The following is a 25,854-nucleotide window of genomic DNA, read 5'->3' as shown; positions in this document are numbered from 1 at the left end:
TTTTGTTTTAACTTAGTTTTCAGCAGCTATATAATTCTTATTAGAAATTTCATCTCTTAATAAGTCTCTTCATCGCAACTAATCTCAATAAATGCTAGCAAATTATAAGAATTAAATAGCTGCTAAAAATTAAGTTAAATCTCAAATTTATTAATTTGAATTAATTAAAATTGAAAACTTAAAAATGCATTGATTTACAAGATTATGAATTTCATAACATTGATGAACTTTTGATGAGTAACATTAAACTTAATAAATTTTATATATTTGGAATCAGCATAAAAACTTCATTCTTATATAGTATCTCTTGTTATCAAATTCAGTTTTATTTTTATAGTTTTTGCTATTATTAGTCCGAGTCACTCATTACTTACAGTTCGCTACGATTAACTGTTTAAAGAAGAAACAGAGATAGTGGTTTCCACAGGGATCCATAATATGAAGGATGAAAAAAACTAACCAATGCAGCTTATTTGGAGATGCTACGGCCGAAAAGGAAAAGATCATGGCCGTACATTTCCTTTTCAATCTTTTCCTTTTCCTCCGTAGCATTTTCATCTCAAGGAAAAAGCCGTACCAAATAAAACGTTTATTAGATCCAGAAGGACTATCTAATTTTTAGAATAAGGGGCTAGGACCGTCAGAGAAGAATAAATCACATATGGCTCGGCTTAGGAGTATAATGGAATACCAAAGAATCTAGTTTTGGAAAAAGGCAATAAGGATGTCCGAGAGGTTGAAGTTTTATTCCCCGTTTAAAGTGTTTTTCTTTGTTTTGAGTATTATTTAAATTAGGTTTACCACCCGAAACTGGTCTCGTATTCAAGCGAGTTGTCTACTATTGAAAAATAGAAATAAGGTATTTGATAGAAAAAGGCTCACCTTACAGGCGAGATTAATCTTGCCCCGGATGTAACCTAGGAGTGAAGGACGTGGCACATATTCTAGCAGCTTTCTCATTTAAGAAGTAATTTTGGTAAAATTCTACTTTGGCTACTTTTGGCTATGTTGGAAAGGGGTTAGGCTAGAAAAATGAAGCATTCAGGGATGGGTCTACAGGCTAAAGTATGCCCCGGGAAGGTATTTTGAAGTACCTACCTCCACTCCTTCTCCCTCTAGAAGGTCCTGAAATTTGCCTACATGACAGATCATATACCTATTGAAATTTTGACAAAACAATATTTTACCTTAATTTTCCGTTATCAGTTTCTTTTTCTCTTGTTTAAGTTCTGAAAATGTAATTCGTGTTAAGTAATTAAATTCTAAAGCCATATCAGTGGGTTTTTTTTCTAAATTTAGGAGAGGTCATTGCATATCTTTAAAACCTTACCAATTGGGATTGAGCAAAGTTGTGAAGCTGAAAACAATTTTGTCGTACTTGATTTAAGCAGAAGATCTATTTTGCAAGGTTTCACTTTTATAGCACACAGATTCTTAAAGGTCATCAAAGGTAAGGACCCTCTAGAGGGAGAAGGACTGGAGGTAGTTTTTTAGGGTGAGACCCTAAAGTTCCCAGATCCTTCATCTTACTTTCAAAAAGACAATCTCTTATGTTAGCAAATAGATTACTGAAGTATTAAAGAAAAGATAGTAATTCAAGTTTGTGTTTTTGGGAAGGGGAGAGATTATTTTTTTCAGGTTAGGATATTGTGACACTGTACTCGGTTTACAATAAGATTTATTGGCTATGTATCATTATTTACTTGTAATTTATTAAAATTTATAGATTTATTATTATAAGACCACCTATCATTCTTATTTAATTAAATCTATTTACTTAAGTTATAATGTATTTATTATTTCTTTTTTTCACTTTAAGAACTGAAATGCTCCTTTTATCAAAGAAAATCAAAGCTTTAAATGCGCAGAAATAAATGCTAACCTACAATTGCAGCCAGGTAAAAAGAATAGAGTTAATTCGAATTATTTCCGTTCAACCAGAGACACGGCAAAAGCCCTACTATAAATAACTTACATGGCAAAGTAAGTCCTCTAGTAACCATGTTTTAGTGCTTTCCGTTTGATTCCACAATTTCAATGACTTTTATGTCATTTTCTCTCCACCTGATTATAGCTCTGTGGCGATAATCAACCAATGTAATGGATATTTTCGCGTAATTTGACACACTTTATTACTATACTATTACTATTACTATATTATACGAAAACCAGGGTTGAAAGCATAGAGTAGCCATATAAAAGAGTAGAAAGCCAGTACAATTTCTATTAATTAGAAATTGGACATAGCAAAATGATTTATTTACCCCAGATTAAAGGAAGCAACAAAAATGGCTGTTCCTATAACCCGGTTGGCTGATTTATTGTCTAGCTCCTCCTCTTATGATTATGTCTGTAAATATTTCGCTTTATATGGTTATTAAATAAAAAAAAACAAGTTTTTCAGCTGAAAGTAGGGAGCAACATTAGAACTAAAAATGAACAGGCATTATTACGTATATGAGGGGGTTCACCCCCTCGTTAATACCTCGCTCTTTAAGCTCAAGTATAAATTTTGTTCCAATCCTTTAGGAATGAGTCCTGAACCACAAAGGCCGTTTAAGTAGAATAAATAGCTCTTTTGAAAGTACTAAAAAAAAAACTTTAACGCAAAGAGCGAAGTATTAACGAGGGGGCGAGCCCCCTCATACTGGCGATAATTTCTGTCCATTTTAAGTTCTAATGTTGCTCCTTACTTTCAGTTTCAGTTGAAGAAACTTGTTTTTAATTTAATTTCTGATCGTTTTTAAATAATGCTGAGAAATTTGGCGCCCCCTTCATGGAAAATTCTCTTCCCCCATGAAAATTTCGTCCATGGTAAGATCCTCCCACGTAACCCCCTCCCCCCGACACCCCACCAGGAAAAATCACCCCTGAAAATGTTTGTATAGGCGTACTTCCTAATAGTTTATACTAGCCTATATGTGAATAATGGTCATAGTTCATAACTTTTAACTCTTTCCCTGGGAACTATAAAGGATTAATTCATTATTAAAAACATTGTTATTATTTTTTTCGACAATGCTGACCAATATGATCATCTCAAAATTTTGATCCGGTGACTTTGGGAAAAATGAGCGTGGGAGGGGGCCTAGTTTTCCTCCAATTTTTTGGTCACTTAAAATAGGACACTAGAACTTTTAATATCCGTTTGAATGAGCCCTCTCTCGATATTCTGGGATCACATGGTCGATACGATCACCCCTGGGAAAAAAAAACGAAAAAATAAATAAACACGCATCTGTGATCTTTCTTCAGGCAGAAAAAAAAAAAAAAAAAAATTCCACATTTTTGTAGATAGGAGCTTGAAACCTCTATAGTAGGGTTTTCTGACACGCTGAATCTGGTGGTGCGATTTTCATTAAGATGATATGATTTTTAGGGGGTGTTTCCCCCTTTTTTCGAAAATAAGGCAAATCTTTTAAGGCACGTAGCTTTTGATAAGTAATTCTAAACGTGATGGAACTTATATATTTGAAACCAGCATAAAGTTCCGATTCTTTTGATGCATCTATTGGTATCAAAATTCCGTTTTTTAGAGTTTCGATTACTATTTAGCCGGGTCGCTTCTTACTTACAGTTCGTTACCACGAACTGTTTGATTATTTTAACCATTATATTAATTGGTTATTGTAGATGCAAAATTTGTTTTAGATTTTTAATATAAATATATATATTGGTGTTAAATGTAAATATATACATACATACATATATATATATATATATATATATATATATATATATATATATATATATATATATATATATATATATATATATATATATATGTATATTTAATAATATAAATAATATATATGTAAACATATATTAGTATTATTTGCTACTTGGTGCGCTGCTGGCATTATTCTTTTAAAAAAGGGGTAGCATTCTTGTCTAAGGGCTTTTCTAAAGGAAACATTATACTACCAAAATTCTTACTTTAAAATATGCTGATAAATTATATTAAACGAATTTTTAAGGATGCTCCCACTTTAACTCATGTTTTTCCGCTATATTTTTGTTTTATTTAAAATTATATGACTATCCTATACTAATTTTCCCCTCGTTCCCGTTTTTAAATGGTAGGATATTCAACATCATCTTTTAATATTTCTCTGTCAACAAAGATTTGCAAATTTTTAAAAAAAGGCTTCTTGTTCAATATTCAGTAAGGTCATATAGACATCACTAAAGAGGGGGCGGAGGGCTTGGTTGGTCAATTAGAACTATTTTTGTTTGAAGAACATTCAAATACATAAAATTCTTAAATACAAGTACAGGCAAACAATAGTATAGTCGCCAAAACGTGAATTAAATTGAAAGTGACCCAAAAATCTGTATGACATACATTTTCTGCATAGCATAAAGTAATAACTTTCTTATTATACTATTTCTTTTTTAATAACCCGTATGACCGACAATTGTCGGTTTAATAACCGATAAGAATGATACCAAAAACGTATTACAAAGAGAGAAAGAATCCACTCTTATACGGTTACTTAATCATATTAACTCAAAATGTAAGGATAATTCACAACATCTTACCTCAACCAACAACTTTGCACATTTGATATCTGTGACCAGTGGCACAGCAAGGTCAACCGCCATTCTGCGTGTGATGTACCCTCTTGATCTTTGGTAGCCTGAAGTGAAAGACGAAACTCTGCTACTACCAGCAGTCCTTCTAGGTAGGTTGATAACGAGGTCAAAGTGCTTGCTGGCAATGTAATCACTAAGGCTCTTCAGTTGACCTGATGATCCATTTTCACCAAGATTTTCAAAAGCCCAGTCAACAGACTCAATCTGAAAAGGAGAAATTTCAACTCCTGAGGGAGGAAAATAAATCAAGGGAAATTAATTGTATAAAGCAGAAGTAAACTTAAAGCTGAACAATTCATAGGTTTGACCGGAGAGGAGCAGAAGAATTACGTGCAATCAAATTTTGTGACTCGATAACTTTCCGTTCCTTTTAGTGGCCTAGAATTTCACACAGGTAAACCAATCAGATGATATTCAAGTTCTTTTTACTAGCTTAAAATTCATTCGTTTAAAAATTTAAGATTGGCAAGCATGGGTGCCGAGGAGGCAAACAAAGTCAGACACATTTTGAAGTAGAGGCACTTCAAGACTGGCCCAATCGCTTATTTTATGCTACATGATAGAAATATTCACCCTAGGAGGATCAATTAACTCAGTTTAACAATGGAAAAGTTTTTTATTGGTAAGTGGTGCCAAGTATTAAGCGTCGTAGTAAATGTTAAATATTCGAAAACCGTTTTTAGACTTCGGGAGAACAAATTGTGAAGTCAAGAGACTCAAATTATGAATAAAATGATACTTCACCCATTTTTGATCGGTAAAAGCTGTAGGCACATGCTGCTCAGAATATGTGCACACCTGATAACTGTTTTGAGGATTTTAATTAAATTCTTTTATTATTTATGTTTACTATTACAAACATATACATTTTTGTTAAAACATACATATACATTTTACATTTTATGTTAAACATATACATTTTATGTTAAATTATTACATTATTATATATTTGATTACTATATGTTAAAACTATTTGGAAGTGGAGGACTCCACAATTCCATGGCAAGTTACTGAGGGTTTGAAAGCAAAAAACATTTGGGACACAGTAATGGGAGGGAAAATTTTTAGAGGCTAAACCTCGTTGAAGCCTGTTCACTATTGCATCTGGACATTGTACATTTCTTTTAACATAAATAACTGGCATAAAAGCACAGGCTTCTTGAACTCAAATTTAGAGGTTCTTAACCTTAAGGTGGCTTAAAAGCCCCAATAAAGTTATATATGGTTGTATACCTTTTGAATCGATATTCGAAAAAAGCTTCAGCCCAATGGCCTGCACGCTAGCCAAGTTATAGTGATCCGTACAACCAACACGGAGATGTCAAATGGAACGAAAGCAGGATCGAGTCTAGACACTGCTTAGTTTTTCGATGACCACTTATACAATCTGACGCACCTTTTTTTCAGGTGCATCTGAACCTGACATAAAAGACACATTTATTGTCTTCCTGTTCAACCAAGGTAACTAAAGGATCCAAAGGAAATGTATTAGATATGATGTAAAGCACGGGCTATCTGAATCTGTCTTAAAGCACCTAGGACAGTGACACTGAAATCCGGTTGTGTTAACTGGTTGGTTATATGCAGTTTTTGTTAGTAGCGGGCGCCAAATTTAAAAGCAAGAAACGTGGATAAAAAATAAGCTAAACACATATGACACCAAACAGCTTAAGAGAGTTTAGCTTCGCTTTAAAGGTCTAGCTGTCTTTGGGCATCAACAGATTGATAATGTTTGAATTTAAACACAGGAAAGGCATTGGAAAATTTAACTGATTAGTTTTTCTTACTAAGTTTTTTTCACAGTTAGTTTGGTAACACTGATAACATGTGATACTGCCCTAAAAATCTTGTAATTTTAAAACAACCAGTAGAAAAATCTTAGAAAATCATTGCATTTAGGTATGAATAGACCTAAGACAGGTCCAAAGGCGAAAATACATTGATTTTGATGTCCTTGGTACTTTATTAATTTAGTTTTGATTTTGATGTCCTTGGTACGTTAACAATTGAATTAGACCTTTTTCCCACTATTCATCCAATTTTTTCAATTCGGATTTCAATTCAATTCCAAATTGGAGTTCAGTGTTTGCAAGCACACACTTCACAGAAAATCAGAACACTTTTCAAGGGTAGGGAGGCGGTTCTAAGGCTAAAAAATAGTAGAATTTTCCAGAAGAATACTTCAATCACGAGTTTCTCTTTGGAGCTGCTTGAAGTATTAAGGAGAACGAAAATTATGTCTGATGGTTTGAATTGGTGACGTAGAAACTTAAAACGGCCATATATATGTTGAAAAAATAATGAAAAACCGAGAATTCAACTTTTATTTAAAAAAAAAAAACTCCATATGCAGTCTTTGGTAGGAACGGGTGCCAAATTCAAAAAAGAGAAACGTGCGTGAAAACGAGCAAATGATAAGCTAAAAACGTAAGGCACAAACAGCTTAGGAAGGTGCAGTTTTCCTTTGAAGGTGTAATTGTCTTTTGGAATCAATAGATTGTTAATGTTTGAATTTTTAAAAACAAAAATCGCCGTCAAATTTACCCTAATCAATTTTGCTCATTATTTTTATGATTTAATTTGGCAACACTGACGAAAATGTGGCACCGCCCTAAAAACTTAACAATTTTAAAACAACCAAAAGAATAATAAAAAAATCATGATTTCCTCGTGAATAAGCCTGACATGGTTCCAGGAGGCAAAAGATACTTTTATTTTAACATCCTTGGTTCTTAACCCACGACTTGAACTTATGCAATTTTTAGCGAAGAAATTAAATTTAGACTAGGCTTATTCAGGTTCTTTCAAAAATAACATTTATTTTCTGTGTACAAAAATACAAACGCTTAATTTCACTTTTTTTGCTTCGTCATCAATACCGTGAACTATTTTTTTTAATTCAGAGAAGTGAGGTAAACCGTCATTTCAGAAATTTGTCTATTATCCGAGGTTTAGCAATAAAAAGTCGTGTTATAGATTGCTCGCCCTTTCTTCAAAAGATTATTTCCAAATCACCGTAAAGCGGCAATGAAAAAATAAAATAGTAAAGCATAGAGAAACATTTAATGACTTCCTGTGTGACAAAGCGAGCAAAAGTTGATAATGAAATTAATCAGCACTGATGATAAGCATGAACAATCTGAGATAAGCCCTTTGCCAATGGCTCAAAATTTGGCAATCTCAGTTGACCGACTATCGTTGTTAACTAAAAAGGTGAAGCTAGCCAGTTGGTGTGGATTGTAAGGGAGTATGAGAAGGATATAAGTATCTGCATATTTATTATCTATGCTCTCATACTACGGGTCCCAGAAGTAACTATATTTTCTCCCTAATCATATATTCCAAGGAGTGTATTGTCTTTACTTATAAAGTGAAAAATCATGCCTTATCCAAAAATGATTCAAAATTGCTAAAAATCTAGGACGAGTATGGGTATGGTATTAGGATTCATTTTGGTAAGGGGTCCCAAACCTTTTCAGTAAGAAAGCATCAGACTGAACATATAGTATATATATATATATATAGTGTGTATCTATATATCTATCTATGAATATGTATTTATAGTATGTATCTATGTATACTATCTTTCTATATATATAGGATATCAATACAGACGAATATAATATATAGTATATATAGATGGTCAGTCTAAGTATCAGACTGAAACAAATTTAAAAAGATTTAATATTCGTTTTGTCAGACGATTACGTCGAACAATTTCTTATTTCTATTTCTGAAGTCCTTGGAAACATTTTTTTTTGTTCAATGTGTTTTCCCGGCTTGAGTGACATATCCTACCTCGCTTATGCCGACAACATTCTTCTAATAAGTCGACTGAAAATTGGTCTGTCAAGAATGGTTCATAACATTTCTTTTTCTTTTGTTAGAACTGTTCTTTCACTTGATAATACTAAATGTGAGCATATTTCTTTCAATATTTTTTCCTCCATTAGATTTCTAGGCTCTCCAAATTTTCCACTCTCAAATGTGGATTCGATTTGGTGGTATATTAAACTTCCAAAACATCTTTCGAGGGGATGTTACCATTTCATATAACCGTCACAAGCACTAAACGTCATTTCGTCAACAAGGAAAATCCATCAGAACATCGACATGTCAGGATTTCGACAGTCATAACATCGTCACGTCAGGACATCAACAGTGACAATCGCTACCCGTCAGAACGTCGACAGTCATAACATCGACACGTCAGTTCATCGACAATCACAATCGCTACCCGTTAGAACGTCAACAGTCATAACATCGACACGTCAATTCATCGACAGTCACAATCGATACCCGTCAGAACGTCGAAAGTCATAACATCGACACGTCATAACATCTATAATTTTTTTAGATGTTATGATGTGTCGATGCTATGACTATCGACGTTCTGACGGTTAGTAGTCCCGATGGATTTTCGTAATTAAAATTTTTTTTTAGATTTTATGACGTGTCGATGTTATGACCGTCGACGTTCTGACGGTCTGTGTTTCTGACGGATTTTCATTATGAAAAAAATTTATGAGTTTATACAATAGTAATAAGTATATAATAGTTTAGAAACAAATTTCGGCAATATATTTGCACATCAGGGGGTGGGGATAAAGCATAGCATATATTAAATACGTAACCTAACCTAACTTTGGCACCTTTTCCCCCCTAAACCCAAATAAGCTAAAGTTTAAGAATTATAGAGGTTATGACGTGTCGATGTTATGACTGTCGACGTTCTGACGGTTAGTGGTTCCAACGGATTTTCGTTATGAAATTTTTTTTTAGATGTTATGACGTGTCGATGTTATGACTGTCGCCGTTCTGACGGGTAGCGATTGCGACTGTCGATGAACTGACCTGTCGATGTCCTGACGTGTCGATGTTATTACTGTCAATGTCCTGGCGTGTCAATGTTCTGACGGATTTTTTTTTTATGTTATGACGGATTTTGTCGATGCCCTGACGTTAGTGGTCCTGACGTGTCGATGTCCTGGCACCTTTCCCTTTCAAGTCCTCGATAGCATGCTGGCTCCTGGCCAAATGGTTGGTGCACTAGGTTGGAAATCCTTCGTCCGAGGGGCACGGGTTCAATTCCTGGCGTGGCCGGTTATTTGGCATGGGATGGGGTCAGTAGCGTGACTCTGGTCAGCGGTGCCAGAGTTGACCCAGCTCTAAATGGGCACCTGGAGAAATCTGGGGAAGGTAAGCAGGAAGAGTGTGAGAAAAAACAGGATGTCTAGCCTTCAATTGCACATTGCACTTCCTGGCTTAAGGGCCACAAAACGGAGATAAGTACCGCCAGTTTGGACCTTGAGGGTCTAGTGCCGTTAAATTTACTTTACTAGCGTGCTGTCCGTGGGGCTAGGGTGAGAATTTATATTGCCTACTCTAAAATTATAGCCAACAGAAGTAAATCAGGGACGTACACCGGGGCAGAATCAGCACCCATGCCCCCCTGAATCCTAAATTTTCTTGAGAGTCTGGGCAATTCTTTTTCAAATTATCAATAATTTGTTTAGTTATCCCCCTCCGTGAATAAAAAATAATCTTGGGTATATCCCTGAGTAAATACAATCGTATTGTCCTTGGTAAACTTTATTTTACTTTTACCGGTAATTCTGATCGTTACCTCCTTAACCTTTCCTCAATATTTAAGAAAAAGGAAATCACTGATATTTATCCATCTTGCTTTCTTTACTGTAAATTTCTTCCGTCTTACTTTAAGGTATCAGCATCGAAAAACCAGGAAAAAGTTTTTATCTCCAAGAGATTATTAAGAAGTTGACGTATCTACCCATTAGGGTCTTAGTCCACTAAAATTAAGAAAAAAAGGCCAAACCTCGGCATTCGAGCAACAGAAATGTTTTTGCACAAAAATGTTCAGAAAAATTTGCTTAATAACATATCCAAAGTTGGCCAAATCAACCGCGCAGAAATAGTCTTTTTTTCAGGGAAAATGTATGTTGATAATTAACAAATATTTTTGTATTGTATTAGAAAAATAACCCCCTTTCTGCTTAAATTTTTCTAGGAAAAAATGATATTTGCACAAAGTAGGGCCCATGCCCTTGGGAAGGCCCTAGCAGATCATTTCTTGAGGCAAACTAAATGTAACAAGTCACCATTACACACATTTTTCAGATTTTACAACCTTTCTTATTAAAATGTCTCTTTTAAACTTCTATCCAATGCCAAGTAGAAATCCGAAGGTGCCCGGGGGGAGGGGGGCAAATTGAACATAATAGGAGCACCAGGTTACCTTTCAATCGATTTTGACCCTCAAAAAGGGAATTAAAGCTTTTAATTTGAAATCGGAAGACCCATCTCTTGAATTTCTACGGCCGTTCCAGTTTATACGACGCATCAAGAAAAATTAACACGCAAGAGACAGAAAGAAACACATAGAAAATAATACATCGAGCGTTAAAACTTTAAATTAGTTTAAGATTATGTATTTCCTCTAGATACTCTAGACTTACGCAGATGAGCATGCACTGCAATTATTCATCATTTGTTTTTTTCATGTTTGTGTAAAAAAAAATGGTACTTGCATGCAATCCAGTAACAGGCGAAATGTGAAGTTTGGTTAATGCTAATGAAATAAAACAAAATAGGAAGAAAATATAATAGTTTAGAAACAAATTTGTGCTATATATTTACAAATTAGGGGGGGGGGGGTATAGCATAGCATATATTAAATACGTAACCTAACCTAGGTGCCTTTTTTTGCCCATTCAACCCCAAAAACATAAAGATTACTTTGTTTCCACGAAGTGAACAACAATTCACTAGCTAGCGGAAACCCGGTTTTGAACAGCATCTTTGACATTCTATATGCGCTTCTCTTTGCGTGTTTACTGGATTGCATACAAGTACCAAAAAAATGCAAAATTTGAATTTCAGTCTTTTAAAGTTATCCATCTATTGCAGCTTGTCAAACACTAATCTGGTACTCAATTTAAAAACCGTGAAATAACTGTCAACTAATCAACCAGAAAAATGCATTTTATTAGAAAAGCTACAAAAGATTCCAGCAGTTCTAATAAAGAGACAAAATTGGCCGAAAAAGTCAATGAAGAAGAACGAAGAAAAAGAATAAAAGCCTGGAATTACGAGAAGATGAAGAGAGATTTGAAAAGGAAGCCACAAGACTTTGTTTTGAACAATCTCCTGCTATCGGTTAGGTTTTTTGGCCGAGATCCAAGGTAAATTTAATTTTACTGATAAATTGGTAAATTCAAAGCATGATATTTTCTATCCAACACCGGGAAGAATGAACAATTATTCTTATTTGAAGCAGTGTATTGACTTAAAGCAACAACAATGCAGAAATCGTTCATTTTAAAGGTCAGACCCCCCTTTAAATCAGTAGAGGTGTTTGCACAGGAACACACAGGTCCAGCTCTTCGGGAAGGGATAAAAGAGGAGCAAATACCACAAATCAACACGGCCTCGTTATCTAAGATCCCCTCTCATCCTGCTTATGCCCAACTTTAAGCGAAACGCTTTAATTAAAAAAGCCAAAACAAAATTATAGAAAAGCGAAAATTAATTTTCTAACCTGCTCATTCACCCTGAGCTCTCAATACCTCCCAAAGCTCATTCATTTCGTAACACTTTTAGAAGGGACGATGAAACCCTCTACGTAGTAACGTTCTAGAAAATTTTTACCTTCCTCGTCCCTCCATGCTCTCCCATAGTTCCTTAGAAGCTAAGGAGCTCCCGATAAGTTTTCCTATGTTCTTAATATGTCCTCCAACAGCTCCTTATCTCCTCGGCCCTACGCTCCTAAGGACTGAGTCTATCAAAATAATACATATAAATGAGTATAAGGATTTGTACAGCTTTCAACGATAAGCTATATTTTTCCCATAATAAATTTATCTACGTTTTCGTTAAAATTTAGCCCCCCCCCCATAATACATTTTCTGTACAAGCGTCTCCCTATATGTCCTACAAGTTCAGATACAGGTATAAAGTTAATATTATTATTATTCACGTCTAATATTATTTTACGTCTAATTTCGATTGGTCATATCAATACCTAATTGAAGGTATTACGTCAAAAATGCGTAGTGTATATAGGAAGATATGACCAGTCACGTAGCCTATATAATTATAAATTCAAAAACTTTTCTTTTGCAATGAGAAGAAGAAAAAAAATTTGCTCCCTTCATTAGAAATTCAACTTACATTTAGGCAATATCAAATAAGACATTTATAACTCAAGACTTGGATGAACCCAGCTTTTTGAACTCTCTCAGATAAATCTAGTGAATGAGCCGGAAGTTATTATTTTGTTCTGGAAAATACCCCCGCAGGGTATTTTTCGGCGGGGGGGGGGAATCCCCAGGGGGGTAAACGCCGGCCACCATATATATATTTATTTTTATTATATATACATATATATATATATATATATATATATATATATATATATATATATATATATATATATATATATATATATATATATATATATAAAATAAATTATATATATATAAGATAAGATAAGATTTATTGCTGAAAAATTGCTATCACAAGCCCAAAAGGGCCGAATTCGCACTTTAGCGTCAAATACAGCGAAAAAAGAATAACAAAAACAAACACTCAAACAACAACAGCAAATTATAAAAGGGTCAAGTTAAAATACGTAAAAACGTTAAAAACAAAAACAAAGTACAAAGTAAACTAATAAAATTAGAAGGTCAATGTCGTCAGCAAAACTATAAAACCGTAAAACGTCAGCAAACAAAAAAAAACAAACGTTATATGTATAATAACAAACATAAAAATAAAAACCCCAAATTTGCAAAATGGGCATTAAATTAATAACTATGAGGTAAAGAGAGAGTGAGGGGGGGGGCGGGCCGCGGAGAGTAAGTGTTTGAAAATTTCAACTATGTAAGGAATAAAAGTTCTTCTATATATTTCCGTGCAAACATTGATTGGGGCGAGAAAGAGGATTTTTGTTAACACAGAACGCGGTAGGCGGGGTCGAAGGGATGAATATTGACCAGGAAAAAAGGGAGTTGTTCGAGGGTTATGAAGGGCATTGTTAGCAAAACGCAAGGTAATTTTGGCTCTCCTTTCCTTAAGGGTGACAAGATTAGCTCTCCTAAGAAGGGAAATATAAGGTACTTTACCCTCATTGAAGATAGTTCTTAGGCACCTTTTTTTGTCCTGTCTCTATTCTGTCTGACAATTCAATGCAAATGCCAGGATGCCGAACAGGACAGGCGTACTCAAGGGATGGACATACAAATGACAATAAAATCCTCAAACAGTGCGATTTAGGGCATTTAAATTTTTTAAGGAGTTTAAGGAGGGATAATGCGGCATTTGCATGTTGTAAGATGTCATTAATGTGACAATCCCATTGTAAGTTACTTGAGTTGGTAACAGCCATTAATTTCATAGTGGTAACGGACATTTCAGAGGGGATTGTACAGGAGAAAGAAGGAGGAGCATTAAGGAAATTAATAGTAAGAACAGTTGACTTTAAAGGGTTGACTTTCATATCATCAGTAAGAGCTTCGGCTGATATCGATTCCAAGATGTACATTGGGTACATTTAAATATATATATATTTAAATATTAAATAATGTTGCATAATTAATAATATATTAAATATATTCATATAAATCTATTTAAATATAGAAAGCTAGTTGACGGGTTAGGACGCAGTAAGCGTCATTACTTGGATTGACAAACCTTCTTGGTTTTCCTTGTAAGATCATGAGAAGAAAGTTAAACATGATTTAATTATCCTTTTCTATTTATTTTCTTCAATCTAAAGTTAAGTGGATTCTGCTATTCTTGCCCCCTAAGCACAAACACTAATTCATATCTCCTTATCTTCTAGAAAGAAAAAGAGACCCAGCAGTTTAGAAAAAGGAATCAATAAGGAGTATCGTGATATTCCAAATAGCAATGAAATTGCTGATAAAGACAGCAACTTCTACAAAGGAAAAATTTTGGAATTAATGACTGCACCACAAGATTTTATTTTAGAAAACAGAATAGAAATTTACGAAGAAGATAGAAGAATATCGTGTGGCGCCAGCAATGATGGTGATGGTGAGGGTGGCCGCAAGCTAAAGGTTACCATGGAATTCGACACGTCGTCACCAGGTGAGAGTCTATCAAATTCATGTATTTAGCTTCAGAACTAAAAGAGCTTCACTAGGGAAACAAGCCTAAGGGTGGTTTGGGCGTTCGTCATCACTTGATAAAATATAATCTTTCAATTGATATTCATACTTTAAACTTCTTACTGTTTAACATTAATATTCTCATGCATTTACAGCGAGAACTAATATTTCGGAACTCTAATGAAAATAGTAATAAAGATAAAGTACAACATTTCATTGTCAACCCACTCTCCCCCCCCCCCTAGACATTGAAAAATACATATTTTTTTTGTATTTTCATTTAAAATACCTTTCTTTATGAAATACATTTATTTGGTATTTATATTGGAAAAAATTAACATGATTGCCTCATTATATTTTTTTTGTTGGGGGGGGGGGGGGGTATTGCCCATTAGATTTTTGTGAATTAACACCCCTTAGGATGGTGATATTAAGCTAAAAGTTACCATGAATCATCATCAGTCTGATATTGATCATGAATCCAGTTTCAGTTACCACAAATAACAATCATTCTGTGGTATTAAGCTAAAAGTTACGATGAATCACTATTCAACTTAATGACTGAAAGAGTTTTATGTCCAAGAGAACAGGCAAATGCATGGTTTTGAAGTATTATATCTCTTCACGCAAAATTTAAATAATCTTTAAAGGTTAAAGATTAAGTAACAATTAACTATTCGATATTTCTATTTTCAACTTTATGCTGTTTAGCTTTCATATTCTATTGTATTCATACCCCAAATTAATTTTTCGAGAATTTGAAGATACTAATTGAAAAAGGATAACATTTCGTACCCTCATCTTCTTCCTATTAAAATAATGAAAAATAAGTAAAAAATGGCCATACTTTAATTTATTAATATTTTTTATTCGTTTTATTTATTCAACAAATTGAGTCACAAAAAGTTTACATTATGTATGCTATACAATGTCCTAAGGATAACTGCATGCTATGAATTCGAAATAAATAACACAACAAAGAGAGGAAAAAAAAGAGAGAGAAAAATAAGAGAAAGATAAAAGAGAAAATTTTTATATGGCACCTCCTTAAACAACAATTACGTAACACGTAACACATTCTTCCCAATTTTCTTCTACCCACCCAAACCACTACTAAAAAGAGAAACAAGGGATAGATGTTGATCAAGAGGGAGTTAAAGACAAGATACACAGAGGCCTCACCGCATTTAACTCCACGCGGAGGTTCAGATTATAAGTGAATCAAGAAAAAAAATTGGTATCGATCGTGCTTAGCGTTAAAGATGTATCTCAATTCCTTTCATTGATTTTGGGTTCTCAGCATCAGAAATATCAAAGAGTAGGTATTAACACTCAGTGGCGAATCCTGGGGTGGGGGGAAGGGGGCGCGCTCCCCCTAAAAAAGCCTAAAGTAGTGTAATTTATTTAATTAACGCAAGTTTGCGTTAATTAAACTTGCTCCTAACGCAAGTTTGTTGCATCAATCTATTTTGCACCCCCTAAGAAAATTCTGGATCCGCCACTGTTAACACTAAATAAAGATCTAAAATACTAACGAAATAAGATGGGTATAAAAGAAAATAGACTAAATACCAAGTGGAAAAAGCTGATATTGCCCAACTTATATTGTATTTACTTATCAAAATAAACGCACGTTATTTAAACTAGATTTAAAATTTTCCTTCATGTTTATACACACGTTACAACGTGAAACCTCTGAGCACTTATTTAAAATTTTCAGTTAATGAGAAGAATCTTGAATAAACAATATATAATAATAATAAAAATCCAAATAGGAATACAAAAATTTGAATTAAAGAATAAATAAATGTGAAAGGTAGTTAAATTCGATAAAATACTTATCGAAATTAGGCATTTACATGTATTCGTCTTCAGTGCGGAGCACAAAAAATCCAGGGACAGACAATTTTTTTTTGGGGGGGGGGGGGGGTAAAAAAAAAATGAAAAATAACTGATACTTAAGGTCATTAAACAAAAAAATAGTAAAAATATAGAATGTCTTAATATTTGAGAGGGAGGAGGGATTAGCCTTTAAAGGGAGGGAATAATCCAAAACTTAGCATCGCCCATCTTCCGTACTATCGTGACTGCCAAAATCGATTTTTTTTTCTTATTTGAATAGACCAAAATTCATTTAGATATTTTCAGGACCCTAAAAATTATGAATTAGGATTCTAAGAAGAAATTCTGAGGATTCTGAAATTGTCTGTAAGACTTCAAACTGGATTTTGATTAATTCAAAATAAACAAACCCAAAATAAATTCTCCACCGAAATGATTATATATATATATATATATATATATATATATATATATATATATATATATATATATATATATATATATATATATATATATATATATATATATTGCTCATCTTAATATATTTAGAGATTAAACTCAGTTTGCTGTGTATGTTATATAGGTCAAATTAAAAATGGGTACCCGTTTTGTCATTATAGTTGGTGATTTGGAGCAATCAGTTTCTTCCAAAAATGTTTAATTTATTTAAAATTGTAATGCACTTAATATTCCATAAGAACCATAAACTTGTTACAACCCATTTTTTATTTTCATTTTTTTTTTTTTTTTTTTTAATATTTCTGTTTAGCATCAATTTCATTCACAGATACCGCCAACGAGGGGCACTGGGAAACGAGAAGATGCTTAAAAAACACATCAGGAGGAAAACGGAATATACTTCCATTTAAATCTTGGCAAAAGCAGGAATCTTGATAGTGACCCCTTCCCCATCTCTGGGATAATTTCCTGGCGGTGCTCTCGTGTCCAAAGCATATTATAACAGAATTAACTGAAAAAGGGTGTTTACGACTCCCCCTCCTCTCACCGACGTTAATATTTTCCTAATCCCATACTTAAGGTCGCTTACACTATCTCTATCTTTTATCTAACATTTTAATAAACTAATTTACAAAATATTTAAACCTGTGGTAATTAACTAAATAATTCCAGGATTTTTCCTACTCTGCTGTGAGGATCCAAACAAAAACACGAAAAAAGAGGAAGATACCACATCAAAGCCTGAAAATTCTAAGACACTTGGGGTAGATGGGGTCACTTCCAAAACAGAGACAACACATTTCCTCCGAGTTCCGTTGAGCCAAAAAGGAGAATCAAAGAGGTCTGGTCTAGCCTTAAGCCTACCAGAGATAGAAATTCCAGCATTCTGGGAAGAACGTAAACAATCTAACAACATTTTCTCAGGTTCAAGCAGTGTACCCCGAATTCATTCCGTATGGAAAGTGAACTCCAGCGAAAACGTGTCTTATTACGTGAATAACTCGTCAAATTTATCAGCAGCTAATATGAGAGTGAGTGAACAATCCAATAGCTTATATGACAATTTTTCAAATTTAATAAAGGAAAGAAAGATTTTAGTTGTAGATGGTAAGTTAAATACCTCACTGCAACCACAGACTAAGCACTACTTATCCTCCAAGCTATATTTTGAAAGCTGTCAAGAAAATCGAAGGATGAAAACAGTTCGATTCGCCCAAACAAAAACAAAAGTTGTTCCAATTTTATGTCCTCAAACTTTAAAGAATAATTTCCGCTTGAGAAAAAAAGTTCATGACACAATTACTGGACTTGCCACCAAGTGGCCAGATTCAAAGACATTAGAGCTAATAAAAAAAGAAAAATATTATCTACAACCAATCGGTGATTTGATGCATGGGAGGCCAGTAGTGAATCACGAGAATCAATGGGAAGTATTAACTGACAGTGCCGACCAGATACTGGTAGCCAGTTTTAACTACGCACAGGTTCAGATTTTATATTGGTCCTATTTCTTAATAAAAAACAATCATAGTGACTTAGAAGTGATAGAATTTAAACATATTTTAGTGACTCTATACCATATTCTAGAAAATGGAGATTCTAGTTTGACCGAAACCTGTATCGGAGATAAAGTATTGCAAATTTTTGAGGATTTATTATCTTGTTTAAGAAACCGATATTTACCGGATTATTTTATTAGAAATAAGAACTTGTTCCGACCTATCCCGATAGAAAAAATTCGGAAGGCAGAAATCAAAATGACAAGTGTTTTGAAAAATGTGCTCAATTGTGTATTTGAAGCTCGGAAACTATTAGACCAACCTTTACACATAGCCCCTGATTTTGAAAAACTTTTCATTATTCTTAATCACCAAGCTTCCGAGACATCTATTCAACTGAATCCGATCTTTAGTGAAGATGCCAGTATCACTCATGTAGGAGAAGAAGAAGACGGGTTTTGGAGTTTTAAAAACAAAAATGAACTACAGGAAAAATATTTGAAGGCTAAAAATACAAAGAAAAAGACGAAAAAAGTAGAGTCACATGGAACATTAGACAAAAAAAACGGACAAAAAAATGTGATTCAGAGATCTATTTCACATAATGATGTTAAGAAAATAATTGACTTTTTCTTAGGACATTTTCTATGGATGAAGCAAGGGAAAGGAATTAGTTTCAAAGAGATCAATGTATTGAGTGACCACTGTGACAATTTAAAGAGACTTCTTGAAAATATCGAATCATTGAAAACCCACACATTTGGCAAGATACCAATTGAACGGCGCTGATTAAAACCGAGTGATAACTTATGTTCATATAGAATTAACCATAATGTTATAAACAAATTATAATCTCATTTTTAAGAATTTTGTAAGAAGCTTGTAAGAGTACCTCAAATATACGTATGTCTATGCGTTTTATGAATCTTTACCACCCAGGACTACTCATACATGTCTACAATAGTTGACGATAGTGGGACACACTTTTTTTGGGGGGGGGGGGGAGGGGAAGGTTGCGGCCAAAGGTTCCCTTATATTTGAAATAAAACACTTTCCTCTATATTTTCATACAGAAAAAATCAAAAATGCCCCCCTTCACAGATTTTGAAAATGCCCTTCACTGTATCTTCGTGATAGAAAAAAAAAATACTCCCCACCCCTACATTTTTTTGAGTTGCCGCTCCTGAAAGGATACCATTTCACAAAACCCAATAGCTGAGACAAAATAAATTAATATTAGGTCTAAATAATTAACTAATTGAAAATTAAAATAAAAAGTCAAGAAACAAAAGACAGAAAATGCTGCCCAAGAAAAATATTTCAAAATTCTAAAAAAAGGATGAAAAACAAATCATGTAGGAAATATCAGTACAGATGATGTAATGATTACATGTTGATGACCTCTATTCACAATAGAAAAAAATGACGTATCTACAAATTTGGTTGAGCTTGGTAGCATCTGAACAGGATAGTAGGTAGCCCAAGAGCAACATCTATCAAATTACCCCCCCCCCCCCCGCTTCCCTCTAAAGCAAATTAAAAACTGTGACTTGTATTCATTTTCACGATTCTCGTTCCCTTTAGTTTGGTCCAATTACCCCCAGCCATTATCTGTTTTGATGCTAAAGCAAAAAGCACTCCCCAGCTTTATCCATCGTTTTGAGGTTATGTATAAAATAAAAGGTTGTCCAGTATAAATCTAATTGGGACAAATGTACAATAGAGTTTCACGTGAGGACTACCTTTCGTCCAACTAAAGGCTACTAGTTCTAAAATATTTGTTGCCTAATTATGGGCAGCCCCCTCCCCCTACCTATGAGATTAATTTTTACGAGTCAGACAAAAATTGGGTGGGGAGTGCTAATACCCGGTACCCCCCCCCCCCCTGGATACGGTTTTGGTGACGAATCTCATATTACAGATGGAACTTTCCAAACAGCATTGCTTTACAAGGTAAGACGGTACTGACACAATAACAAGGTTCAGAAGCAGTACCCAGCATTACTCAGCACGCTTGATTAGTTTCTTAGTTAAAGTATTCTAAAAATAACTAACCTTGAGACCCTGATTTGAGTAATAGTCAGCAGTACCAATGCTACCGTACAGATTAAATCCTAGCTCTGCCAGTGTTATTGCAGATGGTAGAAATTCGTCTTTATGCTGAAAAATGTTGACAGTTAGCGCGGAATAATACGAAGTTCCTTAAAGTACCAAGGGCAGTGAAAATGAAACCTAACTGTTTGGATTGGTTAAGCGGAAACTTAATATTTTTTTAAACTTGGGGGAAATCGGAAATTCAGTTCTTAAGGAAAAAGACCTTTATATGCAGTCATGTGAGCCGTCATAGCCGAGTGGTTGGCGCGCTGGACTTGAAATCCTGAGGACAGAGGTTAGAGTCCTTATGTCGCTGGTTATTTGGTTTGGAACGGGGTCAATGGTGTGAATCTGTAACCTTAGGCAGATTCGACCCAGCTCTAAATATGTCCTAGAGATATCTGAGGAAAAACACATGACGTGTCGGATGATTTGCCCCCCACCATGGGCGCCCATATGGGGGGGCAGGGGGGGGGGCTCTTGCCCCCCCCCCCTGGCTGAATGATGCTGCCTTATTTTTAAATTTTTGTTCTGAGATTTCTATTATATAGCATTAAAAGTAGCAATTAGACGAAGTTTGCCCCCCCCTGGAATTCAGCTTATGGACGCCCATGCCCCCCACCATGCATTGCACTCCCAGCCGAAGGAAGAAAATCACAAGATCAGCACCTGCGCTAAGCAGGCCATTGGTCAGCATGCCAAAAAGTTTTACAAGTTATATGCAGTCATGCATTTTTTTTGTAGCAGATGGCACCAAACTTAAAAAAAGAAACGTGGATGAGAAATCAAAAAAATTTAAACCATATGTTAAAAATTAAATTAAAAAAATATGACACCAAATAGCTTAAAGTATGTAGCTTTCTTCAGGTTCAGGTTCTTTTATTTACAAACTAAATACAACTATAATATGGGTATGCCCGACTGAGAGTCTAGCTCGTATTACCAAGCAACCTTATTGATTGTTTAGTTGTTTTTAGGAACCAGTTTACCGTTAATGTTTGAATAATTTCAAACTGAATACGTTGTCGAGTTTAACTAATTAGTTTCGCATATTTACTTTCATGCTCCATAGTGGCAACGCTGACGAAGAACTTCATAGTTTGAAAACAACCCAACCACTCTGGGCTTATTACTAGTTTCAGTGATTTAATTAATGTCTAGTGTTTTGTCTCCCAGAGATGGTTTCTGGAAATCTTTACACAACACAAACGCGAAAAATAAAATTTAAGTTCACTGTTGAGCTATACTTTTCATCAATTTTCCTTGTTAACATTAAGCTTAAAACTGAAAAAACTGAAATGGTAAAATCTGTAAACAGTTTGCTAAAAAAAATAGCAAAAGAAACGCACCTCCAGTATGGTTGTAGTATTTCCCTCATTTCAAGTTATTTTTAGACGATTCAAAGATTGGAGTTCAAATGGAGTTCGATTTGGAGTAAATCGATAGGGTAAATCGAAATGGTAAATGGTAAAAGTAGTTCGATAGGGTAAATGGAAATGGAGTTCGATTTACACTTTGAAGGATTTTGCCTCGAAGTTTTTATTACTCCAGTGGTAGCTTCTTCTAATCTTTGCACAAGATAGACACAAAAAAAGAAAATTTAGCACAATTCTTAGTTATATTTTTCTTCAATTTTTAGTCTTCAACTGAGGCTTAAAACTTAAAATCTGGAAAGCGAAAAAGTCGATGGACAATTTTTCCGAAAAGAGCGAAATGAAAAGGCAGCTTCAGTAAGGTTGTTTGAAGTGATAGTTCCTGTTGTTCTAGTTATTTTTAGACGATTCAAACAAAGGAGATCAAACAAATCTTCCCCGTGATAGATTTTCTTTCCAAGTTTTTTGTCTCTCAAGGAAGATTTCTTCAAATCTTGCTTAAGACAAACACAATAAACTAAGATTTGAAACGAATGTTTAGTTATATTTTTCCTCTATTTTCAGTTTTTGCAAGCTGACTCAAATAAGCTGAACATAAAATCCCACCGAAAAGACAAAATTTTTACTTTAATCACAAACCTTCCAGAAAACTCAAAAGTCGATAGAAGTTTTAATAATAAAGCTTTAATATGGTCGTTTCCAGCAATTTTTCCTTCTGCTCAAGTTATTTTTTATGATTCAAAGAGAGAGGAGATCAAATAAATTTTCCCCGTGACAGATTTTGTCTCCAAGTTTCGTACCCCAGTAATCTTTACACAACACAAACACAAAAAAGAAATTTAAACCCAATACTTAATTACATGTTTCTTCAATTTTTAGTTTTTAAATGAAGTATATTTTCCAAGTCAAATAAGTTAAATTTGAAATCCTGCCTAAAAGAGAACACAAGTTCATAATTCAATAGACAGTTTTGCAAAAAAGAGTGAGATGAAAACACAAGTTTAGTATTACTGTTTTCCAACGATTTTTTCTAATTATTTAACTTATTTTTAACTCATTTTTATATTTTTTAACTTATTTTAACTTATTTTTTTAATTATTTAACTTATTTTTATATTATTATTTTATATTAACTTATTTTTATATTAACTTATATTTAACTTATTATTATTTAACTTAATTTTTTAACTAATTATTTTAGACGATTTTGTCTCACAGTGGTGGTTTCTGGTAATCATTGCACAACACAAACACACAAAAATTTTAATTCAATGCTAAGCTATAATTTCCATCAGGTTTTCAATTTTTCAATGAAGCTTATATTCCAAGTCAAATGAGTAAACTTGAAATCCCACCGAGAAATTCTAATCAAAGATCTTCCGAAAAAATAAAATTGACAGACAGTTTTCCCAAACATAGAGAAACAAACACATTTTTGTATGGTTGTTTTTGAGTGATTTTTCTTTCCGTTCTGGTTATTTTTAGACGATTCTCCCTTGTGTTTTCTTTTCTTTAACTTGTGTCTTCTTCTTTCTTATTCTAGTAGCAATTTTATCTAAACCCAAGACTAAAGGCATTCAATCAAACTTGGATATGAAAATAAACAAGAGCGACTCTTCATTAGCATACTACAAGAACTAAACTTACAGGAATGGATCTACAGCCTAAAGTAGAGCATGTGAAAGTGTTTCCACGTTCTTACTCCCACCTCCACCCTCTAGAAAAATAAACCCTCATGAAATTGAATTCTTGTTAGGTGAATAAATCTTCTAAAATAACTTTACACGTAACTCTCCAGTTGTAACGTTTACATATAACGTTCCTATTACTGCGTTTATATATAACATTCCTATAACAAGACAAATTACGTTCCTGAAAGTTATTTCCTAGCTCCTACTTCCTCGTTTTCCCTTCTTTTCAGGCTTGAATGATTTTATGCGAATAGAGTAGAATAGAGTAGAATATTCTTATTTACAACACGTACATAAATAAATGTCACAAAACAGCGCACATGCCTCGTGGCGTACTTTAGCGCTGAAAATATTGCCAACGAAAATCAACAGCCGTCTTCTAACTAAATTTTATAATGACGAACAAGAAAACCATAATAAACAAAATGCTTAGCTTGTCGCAAGATGTTTCTTTACTAGTCTTAGAAAATATCGCTTGTTGCTGCATTCTCGAACTGGTGCTGGAATTGAGTTCCAGATTTTTGGCCCAGTGTGACGGATGCTCAGAGCTCAAAGCTCTTAAAAAACAGCTAATTTCACTTTAAATCCAACTAACATCCTAGCAACTGTCTTGCTAAGACTTGAAATTCTGTAAAAGTGGAGGCTAAATCATTTCAATTTGGACTTCCGTTCATTGGCGCCACCCTAGGCCTCTGATTACTTACCCTCTTTTGGATTCAGATCTATTTAAACCATCCCTTTTCGTTTTAATGAAGAAATTACTATATACTAGCACATTTATAGTTTTTATGCACTAGCACCATCTATTCACTAGAAAATTAATCCCCCGCCCTACCGAAAAATTTCTTAGTGGCGACCTTGACTTGGTTGGCTTTTCTATAATCTAGATCTTGCACGGAATATATTTTGATTCTTTACAAATGAATGATAGCCCATGAGCTATCACATCACATGGGCTAATGATAACCCTTGAGCTATCATTAAGGTACCCTTAAATTACCAAGCCCCGTTTTACGAACATTAAAATTTATCTATTTTTTTTTTCAATATTTTAATTTAAAGTCATACTGATGTTAGTGAGAAGCTATTCTCATGAATGCACATATTCTGTTCAATTCAACTGTCCCTTTCGAAATTTACAAAACCTACAATTGATTAAAATCCTAACCTTTCTTGGTTTTCTGATAAAGAAATGTTCAGATACACGCACGCATAGACGCATGCACGTAAGGCACAGACAAAAACAGCTTATGTAGACAAATGAGTTATACCCGACGCGAGGATGGCCGAAAGCCATAAAGACATATGTCTCACCTTATAGCTTCCTATTGATAGAAGAATATTTTTTCTTGGTAGCACCAATCCAGTACTCAAAATCCCCTTAAGATAAGCTTCATATCGGTTGTCACCAAAACAAGCTACTTCACCTGTTGATGCCATTTCAACACCAAGAGTAACATCTGCACCTAAAAAATAATTGAAATTATAATTGGAATATATATATATATATATATATATATATATATATATATATATAGCTGGTTTGGTGTTGAATCAGGACTTAAGCAGGGTTGTGTCCTTTCCCCGTTTATATAAGCTATTTTCATGGATTTTCTCCCAATAAACACGGCAAATGCAATGGTTGGGAATGGTTTGCAATGGTTGGGATGGATAGAACACGTTTTACGGAAAGATGATGACAGATTATCCTTTTTTGGCCATCCAGCTAGGACCAAACAAAAAACAGGTCGTCCCCGAATGGGGAGGGAAGATGTCAGAGGGGAGAAGTTAAGGGAAATTGGAACCTCAGAGGAGGCAGAGTTAAGCTTTGAATAGATTGGAATGGAGGAGGAGCACTCGCAGCTATATTGATCTCAGGCGGCTTGGTGCCACAGATAGGTGTTATCAGTGGTAGGCTATCAGTGGTAGTATTCTATCACATGCACTGGGTTCAGACTGCTACGGTTTTTTTTTTTTTTTACTCAAAAAGGGTCAAGCACAGTTGATGCAGCAAAACATGAAACTGTTCATATAAATTTAATTCATTTTTTCCATTGAAATACAGACAGCAATAGTGGAAACATAAAATTCGGTAGAATGCCAGGTATTTATTTGTTTTATTAATTTATTTATTTTTCAAATTTATCTT

General features: G+C 34.1%; 2 protein-coding genes across 4 annotated transcripts in view; one reads left to right on the top strand and one right to left on the bottom strand.

Moving 5' to 3' along the window:
* Nucleotides 1–19,466, top strand: part of LOC148945954 (uncharacterized) — a 37,609-nt gene extending 18,143 nt beyond the window's left edge. Inside the window, exons 1-4 of one of the 2 annotated variants that reach the window (XM_089097831.1) lie at nt 7,804–7,907; nt 11,524–11,798; nt 14,459–14,727; nt 17,721–19,466. In XM_089097831.1, the coding sequence (XP_088953957.1) occupies nt 11,593–11,798; nt 14,459–14,727; nt 17,721–19,336 (2,091 nt within the window). In that variant the 5' untranslated portion in view covers nt 7,804–7,907; nt 11,524–11,592 and the 3' untranslated portion in view covers nt 19,337–19,466. Of the gene's footprint in view, nt 1–7,803; nt 7,908–11,523; nt 11,799–14,458; nt 14,728–17,720 lie in introns of those variants that run through there. The other variant, XM_089097832.1, reaches the window with a different exon arrangement.
* Nucleotides 1–25,854, bottom strand: part of r (carbamoyl-phosphate synthetase 2, aspartate transcarbamylase, and dihydroorotase rudimentary) — a 243,477-nt gene that overhangs the window by 68,857 nt on the left and 148,766 nt on the right. For both annotated transcript variants that reach the window (XM_089097829.1, XM_089097830.1), the window contains 3 exons: nt 25,020–25,171; nt 20,603–20,707; nt 4,543–4,800 (listed from right to left, as the gene is read on the bottom strand). In XM_089097829.1, the coding sequence (XP_088953955.1) occupies nt 4,543–4,800; nt 20,603–20,707; nt 25,020–25,171 (515 nt within the window). The remainder of the gene's footprint in view (nt 1–4,542; nt 4,801–20,602; nt 20,708–25,019; nt 25,172–25,854) is intronic.

Source organism: Artemia sp. Qi Xiang Cuo, chromosome 12 (assembly GCF_049724085.1).
Source record: "Artemia sp. Qi Xiang Cuo chromosome 12, ASM4972408v1, whole genome shotgun sequence".
Taxonomy (NCBI): Eukaryota; Metazoa; Arthropoda; class Branchiopoda; order Anostraca; family Artemiidae; genus Artemia; species Artemia sp. Qi Xiang Cuo.
Note: the sequence above shows the minus strand (reverse complement) of the source record. Positions and strands in the feature narration are given on the sequence as shown.